At 30.7% G+C, this 16,895-nt stretch overlaps 1 protein-coding gene across 1 annotated transcript in view; it reads right to left on the bottom strand.

Moving 5' to 3' along the window:
• LOC117175005 (glutamate [NMDA] receptor subunit 1) overlaps nucleotides 1–16,895 on the bottom strand; it is a 53,299-nt gene that overhangs the window by 16,519 nt on the left and 19,885 nt on the right. The window contains exons 6-9 of the mRNA XM_033364496.1: nucleotides 7,482–7,655; nucleotides 3,385–3,498; nucleotides 2,035–2,182; nucleotides 1,672–1,882 (exon numbers count right to left, since the gene is read on the bottom strand). Coding sequence (XP_033220387.1) covers nucleotides 1,672–1,882; nucleotides 2,035–2,182; nucleotides 3,385–3,498; nucleotides 7,482–7,655 — 647 coding nt within the window. The remainder of the gene's footprint in view (nucleotides 1–1,671; nucleotides 1,883–2,034; nucleotides 2,183–3,384; nucleotides 3,499–7,481; nucleotides 7,656–16,895) is intronic.

Below are 16,895 nucleotides of genomic sequence, written 5' to 3'. Positions count from 1 at the left end.
AGGTGCAAAATATTGTTAAATGAAATGTTATTGTATCTTGTCCTTTTTCCAAAAAGTGTATTTTTTTATTTTTAATATATTTTTATAACCAGAGTTTATAAAAAAATTGTAGATTTTGTTTGGTTAAACAACATTGAATTTTGTCTTCTAATTTTTTTCGTCTTTTGTGTCGTTTTCCAAAACTTAAATTTTTAAATTTTTAATCTTATTTTTTTACGATTGGAAGAAAATGTACGCATCCTATCTATAAATGATTATTAACAAATTTTTTGAACTTTTTTGGGTGAAAAACTTTTGTCTGTTAATTTTAGTTCGTATATTGTGTCTTTTTTCAAAAAAAACAAAAATTTATTTTTTATTTTAAATGTTATTTTTTATGATTAAAACGAAAATTGCGTATCCTATCAAAGATTATTTATGACAAATTTGAAAGAGTTTTCACTATTTTTTGGAAGAGCAACTTTTGTCTATTTATTATTTTCATAGCTTGTGTCGTTTGTCCAGAAATTTAATTTTTTTATTTTTAATGTTGTTTTTTTATGAAAAAACTGCGGGTCTCATTGTTTTTTTTTTCATTTTTTGTGTCGTTAGTCAAAACATGTAAGTTTTTAATTTTTAATGTTTCACACGACTAAAAAGAAAAACTACGCTTCCTATCAAAAAGTGATTGATGACTAATTTGTAGATCTGTTTAGGGCGCGCAAGTTTATTTAATTCATTTTTTCGTATCTTGCATAGTGTGACCACAAAATGAAATTTTTTATTTTGTATTATGTTTGTGAATAACCAAAATTTGAATTTTTAACTTTTCGACAATATTCAAAAAGTTATTATGATAATCTTGTAGGGCTTTGAAAAATCCTTGTTTTTGTTCTCTTAACTTTTTCACTTAATTCGTTGTTTTACATAAAATGTTGATTTTACTTTTTTGTTTTGGATTTTGAAAATGCTATAACTCTGATAATATTCTTTTCATCGAAAAAAGTCATAATGAACAATTGTTCGAGTTTCCGAGCACTATGAATAACCGTACATAGAATTTTCTATTCTTGAAAAAATATGGTCACAAATATTCTAAAAATGTTCTCACTTTTTGAATTTTCATCCCAAATAGATGATTTACAACCTCGTTCCTTCTTTTTAGGTCTTCAAAAAAGTGTGGCAAAGCGGAATCCAATCTGATTAATCTTTCGAAAGTTATTGGCCCTACACGATACAGACTGCAGACTTCAGACTGCAGACAAGAGACTAAAGATTACAAACTACAGGCAGACCGACAGACATCTTCGTAAAAATCGTTCTTTTTACTGAGGGGGTCTAAAAAAGGTGGAGATTTGATGAAAACCGATAAAGTTACATTTTACATAAAACCAATACCTTCTCATAAGGATGAGAATGTAGAAATTTATTTTTTTGGACTAAAATAAAAAAGTGGAAATAAAAACGAGATAATTTAGGGGGTCTCGTTGACTGCTTTTTAATTTTTCATTCCTCTTTTTTAGTTTTGTCTAAAAAAACAAATTTTTTTCTTTTATTGTTAGAAAATTTTAAAAATCTTTTTTCAAATTGCAATAAGAACATTTTATGGTGGCTATCTAAATTTGGCCATTTGGATTAAAAATTTTATTTTAATCTAATTTACTTTTCTTAAATTAAAAAAATTAAACTCGCCTTTGCTTTCTTCTGCATTGAAATGTGGACAAGGAATTTCATCAGCTTGACATTCATTGTCAGGTGCAGCTCGAACATATACAAATGGTTTTTCCTCAATTGTTAAAACTTTTAAGTGAGTTGGTATCATAAAACCTTCCGGTTTAGTTTTAAGATGTCCAGGCCAGATTATACTGGTTTCATCAATTTTCAATTTCATTTTGCTCGCATTCTAATAATTAAGATATTATTGTAAAAAAAAGATAAAATTTCATTTGAAAAAAATCAAAGCAAGAAAGAATATTTAATTAAAGCCTGACTTTAAAACCTTCTGCTAAAAAAATCAGATATTAAATTATTGTGGCTTTTTTTTAAATCACTTACAGCGTGGTAGAAATATTGTCCAACTGAGACTTTCTGATTATTACTCTGTATATTAACAATATCATATTCGGCAAAAATCCTGTCTCCATTGTCATCAAAAGCAACTCTTCCTGTTGCTCCATTTTCAAGGACTTGGCGCCTTACGTAACTGGAATTTAAATTCTTTAGGCATGCAATATTTTTTCTATAATAAAAAACTAATTATAATTTTATTACGAAACATTTGATCATTCCGCTTTGACCTCTGAATGAATTTCGGTTAAGATTGAAATATTTAAAAAATTTGTGTAAATTGAAAATTGAACTGTTCCGTTTTAATTAAAATTTTTTTTTCAGTTTAAAATTTAACTATTTGTTTGAAAATTATGTTTATTTATTTGATCGAAAAATCTTCTTCCGTAGGATATTAATTTTCCTACTTAAAAAAAACTAATTATATTCACTGAAAATGTAAATAATTTGTTGCTGTTGGTAGAAAATTAATCATTTGGTAAAAGTTAATTTTTTTTAATTATACTGTCTTTTATTCAGCGTTAGCATAGTTTTTACGGAACATGCATTGCATCAGCTTCATTGAAAGTTGAGCTATTTTGTTCAAAATTTATTTTAGGATGAAAGTTTAATTATTTTGTTGAAAAATCGTATTTTTGGTAGAGAATGTATCATTTTAATCCTCTTATTCTTTTTATTTGTTAAAGGTATATCTTTTTATTAGAAAATTTAACGATTTAGCCAAAAATTAATTTTTCCCAAACTGTAAATTTAAATATTTCCGTTTTGATGAAGATTGATCTATTTTAGTTGAAATGTCGACTATTCGGGTGAAAATCAGTGTCTTTTGTAGATAATTCGCTTTTGTTGTTTGAAAATGATTTTTTATAATTAAAAATGCATATATTTTCTGTTGAAAATTCTTTTTTTTATGTTGAATTAACTGGTTTTTTATTTAAAATTAGCACCTTTTTTGGTTGCAAATTCAACTACTTGATGAAAAGTTAAACTACTTTGATATCATTTTTCTTTAGCAGAAAAAAATAAAATTGCTGAAATATAATTGTTTAAACAATTAAAAATGAGTAACGGAATGATTAAATATCAAAAACTTATCCAACCATAGTAATTGCTGCAAAAAATATTTTCCAATGTGATCTTTGACCTTCATATTGTGTAAAATTTCAAATTAGAACGTATGGGGGAATCATTGGAACATTTTATAATATTAAAAATAATATCTAATTCGTAGTAATAACAGATTCCTTTAAAATATTAATATTATTTTCTTAGCGACAAAAAATACTAATAAAAATGATAATAAATAAATAATTTTTATTTTATGTATAATGAACTTACTCAAAGAGAATTTTTCCAGTTTCCCAAATAGATCCAGAATTATCACAATCATGTGGGGCTTCAGTTATAGTTTCCGTTTCGTTCATATCTCGAAGGGCTGATACGAGGACGTAACTTTTGATAAAAGAAAACAATGCAGTTTCGAATAAGATTTCAATTGGAATGACTAATAAAAGAAAAATATATATATTCTAATTGAATTAAAAAAAAATGAACTTTAGAGATATCAGGGGAATTTTTATCGAAAAATAGGATTCAAAGAGAGTGTACATTTTTGTTTGTTAATAATACCAGCATATTTGCCAAAAATTAGTTAATGTTACACTTTTATAAAGTACCACAAATTTTACTAAACAATAAATTAAACACGCTCGCTAAACGGGCTATCTATGTTTTGTTTAGTCTTACGAAATTTTTAAATTTAAATATGAAATTGCTATTAATTAATACAATAATTTTTGTATTTTAATATATAAAATAAGAGAACCGAAATAAAAGAAAATACATTACCATAACCTAAAATGGATAAAAAGTACAATTATAGTTTATGTAGTCAAAGTTTTTTTTTTAAATAACCGATTTACGGCCCGAAACGCTGACATCACGTGCTTATGTTCAGATATTTTTAATATTTTTTGAAATTTAAGGTTTTTTAAATAACAATATAAATTTTTTACGAAAACACTAACATACTGTATAACAACAAATTGTTTAAAGTTGTTAATACTATTTTCAAAAAGTAAGCATAACCTAAGGTTTTTAAAATTAATTTATACTTGAATTAAATTAGATTAAATGAAATAGCAAATTTTTAACGAAAAACACTAAAATGATACAACAAAAATGGTTCCAAATTCTAAATGTTCTTTTCATTTATTTATTTTTGTTTAAAATAATCGATTTGCGCTAAAAAATTTAACATAACCTAAAACTGTTTCAAAATTGTAAACATTCTTTGAAATCATTATTGAAATTTCCAGCGAAAACTGCTAGCTTAACTATAACTGTATGCAATAATTAATTCTTCTTAAATATCTAATGATTTATTTAATTCAAAATTCAAAGGTCCGACGAAAAACACTAACATAATGAAATTTTTAAAATGATTCTACACTAATATTTAATTTATGACTATTTTCGTTTAAAAATATTAATTTTCGATATGCAACAACAACGTAACCTAAAATTGTTGAAAACTTATGAAACTTCTTCAAAAGCCTAATGATTTTTTAATTAAAATTTCTATTTCTGACAAAAAACAGTATTGAAATTTCAAATTTTTCAAGCTTGTAGACCTTGAAGTTGTTGAAAAATGGTAAAAATTCTTGGCAATCTAATAATTTTTTATTAAAAATACTAATAATTTCCACCAAAATCCACTAATGTGTAACATTAGGGTGGTCCAAAAATGCATGGCAAAATTTTTTTGCACGCTAGTGGGCTACGACCCCCCCAATTTTTTCCAAATCTGAAAAAAGAAATTCCCTAATTTTTTATTTTTTTTATTTTTTGATTTTAACAGGTGCCGGTTTTGCGTTGAAGTTTCCCATGTAAAATGCATGGGGTAAATCACTTTTTAGTTTTTAAAATAATTTTTTAGGGTTTGAATAAATGTGACGTAAAAGTATGGGGGACTGTAGAAAATTATCCAACAAAGAATTTCATGTATCCGACATATAAGTTTGACACCCCTAACACACCTCCGCGAATACCTTAAAACCACCCTTAAAACCAAAAATGTCAATTCCTCATGAAATCTACCTTTTGAGCACTATATTCTCGTATTTTTTTACCCAGAATTAAAAATATTGGTCTAGTGGAATATTTAACATAATTGGTTAATTAATTCTTAATTATTTTAACAAATGGAATTTGTTTAAATATTTTTTTCTTCGAAAATTCGTTTCCCCCCTAAAATTGTTTAATATTGTTCTAGTGGAATATTTAATAACATTAGTTAAATAATTTTATATTGTTTAAACAACTGTCATTTGTTTTAACAATTTTTTTCAAAAAAATGTCCTTAAAATTATTACTATTGGTCTAGCGGAATATTTATTAACATTAATTCGTTAATTTTCCACTGTTTAAACAAATGGAATTTGATTTAATAATTTTTGTATTAAAAATTATTAATATTTCTTCAGTAGAATATATATCAACAATGTTTGATTTTTTTTTCATACAAATTATTACTTAAATATTAATGATAAATTAATTATTATCAAATTAATTTCTACTGATAAATAGTCCACTAGACCCACAGTAGACATTTTAATTTTTTTTAAATTCGAAAGGAATTTATTTAAAACAAATTCAATGTGTTTAAATAATTAAAAATTAATGAACTAATGTTTATAAATATTTTTTACTAGACCGATAGTAATAATTATCAGGGAAAAACGCATTAAAAAAATATTTAAAAATATTCCATTAGTTTAAACAATTGAAAATTAATGATTTAATGTTATTAAATATTCTAGTAGACTAATAGTAATAATTTTAAGATAAATTTTTGTTGGAAACAAATTATTTAAACAAATTCCATTTGTTTAATAATTAAAAATTAATTGATTAAGGATATTAAATATTCCACTAGACCAATATTAATAATTTTAAGTACAAAAAGGCCGGAATGCAGTGCTCAAAAGGTCGATTTTATGAAGAATGAACATTTTTTGTTTTAAGGGTAGTTTTTAGGTACTCGTTTGGGTGTGTAGGGGTGTCTAATCCATGTTTCTGATACATTAAATTCTTCGTTGGATAATTCTCTACAGGCTTCTATACTTTCCTATCACATTTTTTCAAACCCTAAAAAATTATTTCAAAAACTCAAAAAAGTGATTTTTCCCCATGCATTTTACACGGGAAACTTCAAGTTAAAACCGCAAATGTTATATACATTCCGCAGTATTATATTACAAGCTGAAACAGAAAAATGCGATTAAAATATAAAGCTGGTGGAAATCAAACACGGGTCTCCGGCGCGGCAGCACGGGGATATTCCATCCTGCTAAACTAGATAATGAAATACATACATTTATCGCCCTTATGAAGTAAATCGAAGTTTCGTCGTCAGTTTCAAATTCTTAAAGCGTAAGCGTTATTAAATGCAAGGTGGAACTATTGAAAATCGTAGTTTCGATTTCTTTCGCTTTCAACGCCGCAAACTGACATAGTTGATCTTACTGATTTAACCCTCAGTTTAACTTCAAACCATGTTATCCCATTTCATCTTCTGTTTCAACTAGCTGTTTTTTTTATTCTTTTTAATATATTTATTTTTTTATTTTTAAAATTTTCAAATACAATACATAACAATTTAGAAAATTACGAATATTTTCATGATTGTAGTACTTTTATACAAGTATTTTTTCAAATAAATTATTACTTATTTTTTAATGGAGAATCTGAATCTGCAATCAAAAACGTTAGTTTCAATTTTAAGCTCTAAAGTTATCCCCTCCCCTACCGGCCTGAGAGAGTGGGTTATAGGGTAAATTGTTGCGGATTTGTTTCTCACACTCGAAAATACAAAGTTCTCGCCATGGACATTTTTTGTTTGTATGGATATTTCTTGAGATATTTTTATGTCACAAGATGAAAAGAACACCTTGTTTTCACCACCCCCCCCCACACACGCGCGCGCGCGGGTAAAGGGTGTATTGAAAATTAAATTTATTACAATTGAGTGACTCTCCTGAAAACAATCACCACGTTGAAAGAGAAGGTGAAATGGGACAACATGGTTTGAAGTTAAAATGAAGGTTAAATCAGTAAGATCAACTTTGTAACTTTGTGGCGTTGAAGGTGAAAGAAGTCGAAACTACGGTTTTTAATATTTTAACCTTACATTGAATAACGCTTACGTTCAAAGAAGTTGAAACTGAGGACGAAACTTCCATTCGGGCGTGACTTTCTTATAAATCCTAAAAAAATTATTCGCAACTTCAAAAAAAAAAAAATGGATCAACATGAACCAAAATTGAGATATTGGGATGTTAGAGGACATTCAGAGAAATAGGGGAAAAGGGGGATAGGGTACGTACTGTTGACTTCAATATAATTTCGAAAATGAAACAAAAGTTCTTACTCACAGACTGTCTTTAATATGAGTTTTTTCATCCGTAGCATTAATTAATTTTAATCCAAGTAGACCTTCTGGTGCATTAGGAGTCTCTAATGCTTGTTCAGTAACGATCCATACATATCCTGCCCCTGTCATATTTAAAGCTGCAGCATCCCTGAATATCACTGTAGCATCTTTTTTGCTATAAAGAATTAAAAATTATTTTTAAAAAAGTTAGGTATTTTTCATTAAAATCGAAAAAAGTACACATATTTCTGTACGAATAGCGGCATTGTTCTGGTAGGAAAAGCAGGATTTAGAAAAGGGTCTATTTTACTGAAAGTTCTGTATATTGCTGTGTTAAGAGCTGAACTCACAATTGTAGACAAATTTGTAATTTATTTTGAAATGTGATGATTTTTTATTAATAAGACCGATTTGCGCTCTAAAAACTAACTATACCTCAAATTGTTCAAAGCTGTGAATCTTCTTTAAAATATAATTGTTTTGTATTAAAATATCAATGGTTTAAGGAAAAAGACTGACATAATCCTGAATTATTAAAAGATTCAAAATCGTGATGAGATAACAATGATTTTTGTTAAAAAATACAAATTTTCTATGAAAAATGTTAAATTATATAAAATTAAAATTGTTAAAAGATTCTAAATCTTGTTCAGATTACGATGATTTTTGTTTTAAAATACCAATTTTTTATTTAAACCACCATGGTAATCTAAAATTATTTTAAAATTTTGATTTTCATTGCAATAAACAAAACACTAACATTTTCAGCTTTTCAATTTTAGTATTTCATAAAAAAACATGAGATTTAATTCTAGTGATTTTTGTTACATAACAAAAGAAAATTTCTCAGAATTTCAAACCTTCTTCGAAATGTTAGCTTAAAAAACTGCTAAAAAATTTAAATATTTTTTGATCTATATCAAGATTTTTGTTTGATAATCAAAATTTTCAGTGTGAAATTCTAAGAAAACCGAAAAGCATTAATTGTTGAAAAACTTCTGAAATTGTAAATCTGATGGCTTGCTATAAAAAATACCCATTTCTGCCGGTAAACGCTTAAATATCCTAAAATAGTGAGAAATTCGGAACCTTGACGATCTTCATGGTTTGTTATTAAAAATACCAGTTTTCGGTGAAAATCCCTGACATAACCTAAGACTGTGAAAAATTTACAATCTTGATGAGGATTCTTAATTAAAATGCAAATTTGTGGTAAAAAACGTTTACAAAACTGACAAACGTAAATTCTTTTAAAATTTATAATATATAAAATCTGATAAGTGGTTATTAAAAATTCCCATTTCTGGTGAAAATAGCTAACATAACCTAAAAATGTTGCTATTCGGAATATTGATGATGATTTTGGTTGAAAAACGTTTAATTTCGTTAGAAAACGCTAACAAAAACGAAAAACTTAAATTGTTGAAAAATTTGCAATTTTTCAAATCTGATTGTTTGTCATTAAAAATACCTATTTTCCGTGGGAAGCGAAGTAATTGTTGGAAGCAGTGGTGCGAAGCAGTAATTTATTGGTTAATTTGCAAGTTTTAATTTAACAGCGAAAGATTACACAGCTACACAAAAAAAGAGTCTGGTACTTTTGACGAGACACATGTATTCCCATGTATTTTGATCCGCTGAAACAGAATCTGAGGTCAAAATAGAACCTTTCATGATTGGTTTGCGACACAACGTCAAAAAAACGTACTTTGGAGTATATGATGGAGAAACATGTTTTGTTACGGGCCCTGCTTAACATATCAGATAACAACTATTTAGAAACCAGATAGGGAATGAGTAGAAACCAATTTGGTTTCCAACCGTCTCTCATCGGATCTTAACTGGTCTCAATTTCAATATATGGAATATAGCCGGGTCATAAACAGTCCTTATATGGGAAATAGTAACAGAAAATAAGTTGTAAAAATCTTCTAACCAGTCCTAACCGGGCTCTACCCGGAATTTGGGAACAGAAATGAAATATTGTCAAACCTAAGTTATTTTATAACTGGTTTCTAACCGGTTCCTAAAAGATAATTGATACTGGTGTGTTCTTGAACCCGTCCTAACCGGATTCTATCCGGCGATCGAAAAGAGGAATTTAATATTTTCAAAGACCAAAGTTAGGTTCTTATTGGACTCTAACCGGTTCCTAAAAGGCACTTGGCACTGGTGTGTATTCTGACCGGTCCTGACCGGGTTCTGCCCTAAATTTGGGAACTGAAATTAAATATTGTCAAAGGGTGAAGTTAGTTTCTAACTGGTCTCTAACCGGTTCCTAAAAGGTACTTGATACTGGTGTGTACTTTAACCGGTCATAACCGTGTTCTATCCGGCGATCAAAAACATAAATTAAATATTGTCAAAGATCAAAGTTAGCTTTTAACTGGTCTCTAACCGGTTCGTAAAAGGCACTTGACACTGGTGTGTGTTCTAATTGGTCCCTACGAGGTTTTATCCTGCCATAGAAAACAGAAATTAAATATCGTTAGACCGATTCCTAAAAGGCACTTGGCACTGGTGTGTGTTCTAAGCAGTCCTAACCGGGTTTTACGGTGAATTTGGGAACCGAAATTAAATATTCTCAGACTGAAGTTATTTTCTAACTGGTCTCTGACCGGTTACTAAAAGACACTTTTTACTGGTGTCTACTTTAACCGGTCCTAACCGGGTTCTATTGGGCGATCGAAAAGAAAAATTAAGTACTGTCAAAGACCAAAGTTCGGTTTCCACTGGTCTCTAACCGATTCCGAAAAGGCATTTAAAAAATGGTGTGTGTTCTAAACGGTTCTAACCGGGTTCTACCCGGCGATCGAAAACAGAAATTAAATATTGTCCAAGACCGAAGCTAAATTCTAACTGGTCTCTAACCGGTTCCTAAAATTCACTTACCAGGGGTGTTAGTTGAAGTTTGCCGGTTTTACTCATAAGTGTCGCTAGAGATATGTATACATTTCTATGATTTGGCATCTATGTCATATTTTTCTATGGACAATAATCTTGAAAAATACACAATTCCATTCTGCCAAAATAATAGCATCATAGTTGTTTACCTCAGTGAATATGTCGAGTTTCGTTCCAAGTAAATCGTATTTGCAGCATTCGTTGCTTTTCTTATTTCTTTAAAAGAAAAAAGCCGTTGAAGCTCATCGATTGCTGGTAGAAATTTATGGTGAACATGTTCCTGTGATTAGAACATGTGAGACATGGTTTCTTTCATTCAAAAGTGGAGATTTCGATTTAACAGACAATCAACATCCTGGTGCAGCGAAAAAGTTCAAAGACGAGGGATTGCAGGCGTTACTGGATGAAGACCCAACCCAATCGCTACAAGAATTGGCACAAATACTAAATGTGACCCGAGGAGCAATTTCCCAACGTTTAAAAGCCATTGGAAAAATCCATAAGTATGGAAAATGGATACCACACCAACTGAACGATAGACAAATGAAAAATTGAAAAACCATTTGTGAATTGCTGCTTGAACGGTTTGAAAGAAAATCTTTTCTGGTCACGGGGGACGAAAAATGAATTTATTTCGAGAACCCGAGAAGTGGAAAAAATCATGGCTTTCACCTAGTGAGGTCGGCCCATCGACTTCAAGGCGAAATCGCCTTAGCCATTTGACAATGCACTGTGTTTGATGGGACCAGTGTGGTGTACTTCGAGTTATTACAACCTGGTAAAACGGTGAATACGGACCGCTACCGACAACAAATTATCAATTTGAATAATGCATTTATCGAAAAACGGCCGGAATGGGCCCGAAGACATGACAAAGTTATCCTACAACATGACAACGCACCGTCTCATATTGCTAAGGTGGTGAAGAACACATTAAAAGCATTGAATTGGGAAATACTATCGTACCCACCGTACTCTCCAGACCTCGTCCTGCCCGACTATTACCTTTTCGCATCGATGGGACACTCACTCGCAGAGCAGCGCTTCGCCAATTTTGAAGAAGTCGAAAAATGGCTCGTCGAATGGTTCGCCTCGAAAGAGAAAAAGTTTTTTTGAAATGGTATCCATGATTTGCTTGAAAGATGGGCAAAATGTGTAGAATCCAATAGTCAATACTTTGAATAAAAAAATTTTGAGATTCCCTTGAGGATTAAGTGTAATTTTTATTGAAAAAATCGGCAAATTTCAACTAACACCCCTGATAATACTGGTGTGTGTTCTAATCAGTCCTAACCGGATTCTACCCACAATTTGGGAACAGAAATTAAATATTGTCAAAGGCTGAAGTTAGTTTCTAACTGGTCTCTAACCGGTTCCTAAAAGACACTTGATACTGGTGTGTACTTTATCCGGCCCTAACCGGGTTCTATCCGGCGATCGAAAAGAAAAATTAAATATTGTCAGACCAAAGTTAGCTTCTAACTGGTCTCTAACTGATTTCTAAAAGACACTTGATACTAGTGTGGTGCCGTTTACAAAGCAGGGACAAAATCCGGTAAGAGATCAGTTAAGAACCGGGTATGAATATTTTGAGGACCCAGTTATAAAACGGTTAGGTGACAGTTACAACCAGGGGACGAAATTCGGATCTGGACCGGTAAATAATCGGTAAGGAATCGGGTATAAATATTACATGGTGCCGGATAGAAACTAGTTATGGGCCAGTTACAACCCGTTGACAAAATAAGGTGAATGATTGGTTAGGAACGGTTAAGAACCGGGTAGGAATATTATGAGGACCTGGTTACCAACCAGATAGGTGACGGTTACAATCCGGGGATGAAATTCGTATTAGGGGCAGTTAAGAATTGGGCAGAAATATTGCAGGATACTGGTTAAAAACCTGTTAGGTGTCCGTTACAACTGGAGACAAAATCCAGATAGAGACCGGTTAGGTTCGGTTAATAACCGCATGGGAATATTATGAGGACCCAGTTACAAACCGGTTAGGTGATGTTTACAACCCGGGGATGAAATTCGTGTAGGGGCCGGTGAAGAACCGGTTAGGAATCATGTAGAAATATTACAGGATGCCGGATAGAAAGCGGTTAGGTGCCGGTTGCAACCCGGAGACAAAATCGGGTTAGAGACCGGTTAAACCCGGTTAGAAATATTATGAGGACCCAGCTCAGAACTGGTTAGGTGACGGAAAAATCCTGGGGATGAAATTGGGATAGGTGCCGGTGGAAGGTACCTGTTAATAATCGTGTACAAATATTCCAGTATACCGGATTGATACCGGTTAGGAACCAGTTACAGCCCCGGGAAAAAATCCTGTTAGAGACCGGCTATGCCCAGTTAGGAATATTACGAGGCTAGAGCCTCGTAAGAACCTAACTTTGGTCTTTGAAAATATTTAATTCCTCTTTTCGACCGCCGGATAGTACCCGGTTAGAACCGGTTAAAGTATACACCAGTATCAAGTTTCTTTTATTAACCGGTTAGAGACCAGTTAAAAAATAACTTTAGTCTGACAATATTTAATTTCTGTTCCCAAATTATAAGTAGAATTCGGTTAGGACTGTTCAGAACCGGTTAGGTGACGGGTAGATCCTGGGGATGAAATTCGGATAGGCGCCGGTGAAGAACCGGTTAAGAATCGGGTACAAATATTCCAGCATACCGGATTGATGCCCGTCAGGTACCGGTGGCAACCAGGGGACAAAATCCTGTTATAGACTGGTTATGGCCAGTTAGAACCCACTTCTAACCGGGTTCTTACCGGGTTCTATCCGATATTTTAAGCAGGGGGGTTCAAGCCGCTGATTCCAAAAATAGAGCCATATTAGTTGTTTAACTGATGTATGGCAGTGAGATATGATTTGCTTCGACATAACCTCAAAAAAAATTCTGTTAGTATTACAACAATCTGCTTAATGAGTCATTAGTGGAGCCATCAAAAGTCCTTCTTCTGCCTCTACCCTGACGGACCCAAGGAACCGGAAAGAGCCTCTACAAAGTACCCGTAAAGACCCCATTCGGTTCCTTTTTAAAAAACTAAAAAAAAAAAAAACAGCAAGATCAACTTTTCAGTTGTTAAAATTCGGATTTTATGAATTTTCTACTAGAAACTCACAGAGTAATCGTAATACTACAAAATTCATAATTCTTAAAGTTACCGACGGAACGCTTATTAACTGCTATTAAAAGAAGATGCACTAGATGGCGCCTTCAGCCCATGTAAATGACAGGTTTTTTATTTTTTAAAGTGTTTAACGCTGCAAGAAAAAGTATTGCGATTATTTCGTGAGTTTCCAATGCAAATTTTAACGTAGAATCCGAATTTCAACAATTTAACATTTGATTTTGCTGTTTTTTTTTAGTTTTTAAAAAGGAACCGAATGGGGACCCAATGGGGTATTTAGGGGTACTTTGTGGAGGCTCCATTCGGTTCTTTCAGTCCGCCATGGTACACATCGAGTTGGGTCTAAAAAACCAATTTGTAAAAGCACTAAATAAAGTAGGGCAATGTTTTCAGTATATAGTGCCTCAGTCTCCCCAATTGTCCAATTCTAAGTTAAAAGAAGGAATATTTGATGCACCTCAAATTCAAAAACTCTTGAAAGATGAAGTTTTTTGTTACTAAAATGACTTTAACTGAGAAAAAAACATGGCTTGATCACAAAAACGTCGTTAAACAATTCATCGGAAATGTTAAAAGCCCAGAAAGGAAAAAACAGGCCTTGAGAATGGCCGATAGTTTAAAAAAATTGCAATGTTTCGTGAGTTTGAAGTTACATTTCATGGATTCTCATGTTAAATACTTCCCTGAAAACCTTGCGGACTACAGTTACGAACAGGGCGAAATGTTCCTCCTAGATATCAAAGTGATGGAACAAAGATATCAAGGCAGATGGGATGAAAATATGATGGCGGACAACTGTTGGATGTTAAAAAAAGATTTGCCTCAGAACAAAAGAAAAATGATTCTACGAAGATCGTTCGAATCCAAAAGAGTGCGTTATAATAAGAACAAATAGCTGTTCTTCCATCGAAAGTCAGTGGTATGCAGGACTATATATAAAAGCAAAGCACTACTTAGACAAGTTTGTTTTAAGGTTATGTTCCAGATTTTCTAGTTTTATCACTGAACTGATACTATATATGCATACAGCAGCTTGAAATCTATAATAAAACCATGTTTCACCATCATGTACTCAAAAATACGTTTTTTGAGGTTATATCGAAAGCCAACCGTGAAAGGTTCTATTTTGACCTCAGATTCGGATTCATTGGATCAAAATACATATACTGAAAAAAATTATTCTCGAATCAAGAAAATATTACTTGATTCAAGTCAATCACAGGTACGAATAAGGACGATAGAATATGAGTGTGTTCCAAATAAATAAGTACTTGCTACCGCATGCTTGGAACAAGCGTACATTTTCTTAATCTGAGAAAATGTATTCTCAGATAGAATATCGCATTTTATTATTCTAAAACTTTATTGTGTTACTTCAAATAGAGATATATTAAAATGCAGAACATAGTTTACTACCAAGAAATCATTTCTGATACATCTCAAGAATATATTTTCTTAATATAAGAATATGTAGTATCGGATCAATAGACTAGTGCTTCAACTGAACACTATTTCTAAAAAAAATTATTTTCGAAATTATTGTTATACAATCTTCATTTTTTAAATGATTGAAGTACGTAATTCGCGCACACTGTTGCTTATGCATGTAATCGTACGCCTAGACGCTTTGGAAAATCGCACTTGCCGAGAATTGAACTCTCCCTACCTAAACCACCTAAACTAGTGTGTCCTAACCGCGCGCTCTACCCACTTCGCTATCGAAGCACTTTGATCTCGGTGACCAAAGTTTGGGTAAGAATTTCAAGGCAGGGTCGTATCAAGTCACATGGTGAGCCTCAACCAACTTCAAACTAAAAGTTGTTGAACTCAACTTCAATTTACCATTTATTATTTAGAATAATTTTAGCATTGAATTTCACTTATTTCAAAAAAGGCTCGATACTTTTTTAAAAATATATTTTAAAATTTTTTATAATATCTAAAAGTAATGAACAATAAATAAAAATTCTCCGTAAAATGCGCAGTTTTCAATTAATGCAACTCTGTTATTGTATTTAACGAGGCATTTACTACCTTTTGTTTTTAAATATTTAAAACGTTAAAAAACGACCCAAAGGTCATAAATAATAAAGAAAAGTAGCAAGTAAAAAATACTTTAATAATATCAATGACAAAAAAATATGTTCTGCTACACGAAAATTTTCATAACACGTACAGTTTTTAATTTATCGAATTCTTTTATCATACCTTTTTTTACAAAGATTTGAATATGGAATTGCTTTCCTAAAACAACTATTTAAAATATGGAAAAAATAATTGAACTTTACTTATTTTACAAAGAGCTCAATTCTTTTTTCTTTAAAAATTTAATCCGCTTGGAAACTATCTAAAGCATATAAAAAATACAGAACTTTTAAGTCAAAAAATGCTTTTATAACCTCAGTAACAAATAAATATTTTCTGATTTTCAAAAACCTTTGTAAAGCGCACAGTTTTTGATTTATTACATTTTTTCCAATACTTTTTAACTCAGTTTTTAATTTAAAATAACAATTCCTAAAAAATAACTTAAAATGTGTAGAAAAAATTGATCGCTAGTTTAAATATTACCTATTTAAAAAAATGCTCGATATTCGTTTGCTTCCTCCTTGCATTCTCACTTATTTTATTTAAAAACTTTTTAAGTGTCAATTTTTTAATTGTTCCTTTATAAAATGAAATGCATTCGTAATTAACTATTTAAAAATGTTATTGAATTCTTTTTTCTTAAATATTTTGCTTCAAAAACGCATACAATTTTTTTAAATTATCAAGAAAATGCAATAATTGTATTTTAAAGCATTTTTGAAGCTTATAACTTTGTTTTATGCTGTCATATATTTATTTTTTATTATTTACATAATAAAAAAAATGTAAGTATATGGGTGATTGCCAAAATTTAAACCATTTGTAGTCCAAGACATTTTTCATAATTAATGAATTCTTCGACTGAAAAACTTAATTTTATTAAGTTTCCATAAATATGCATACTAAGAATATCCGCATTAAATTTTCTATAATTATTGACATGTTAAAATGAAATTTTCTATGATCACTGAATTCATTGACTGAGAAACCTAAATTTATACTTAATTATTTAAAATAGCAACATTATATGCGCGCTACAGTACGCGGGAAGCATTGAATTGCCAATTAGTAACATAAAAATATAAAACAAGACATTAACTATTTCAGATAGCAAGAATATAAAATTGAAAATTATTTTAAATATTCCTGTCTAATAAAGGAATTTGTTTTTTATTAAGGAGAAATTAAATCTTTGAATTCGGCTAGATTACCATTTTTTCTAAAGTTAAAAATCTGTTGCCTGAAACTCATTTTGTTTAAATTAGAATAAAACATAAT

This window comes from Belonocnema kinseyi, chromosome 6 (assembly GCF_010883055.1).
Source record: "Belonocnema kinseyi isolate 2016_QV_RU_SX_M_011 chromosome 6, B_treatae_v1, whole genome shotgun sequence".
NCBI lineage: Eukaryota > Metazoa > Arthropoda > Insecta > Hymenoptera > Cynipidae > Belonocnema > Belonocnema kinseyi.
The sequence above is the reverse complement of the archived record's forward strand: the minus strand, read 5'-3'. Positions and strand labels throughout refer to the sequence as shown.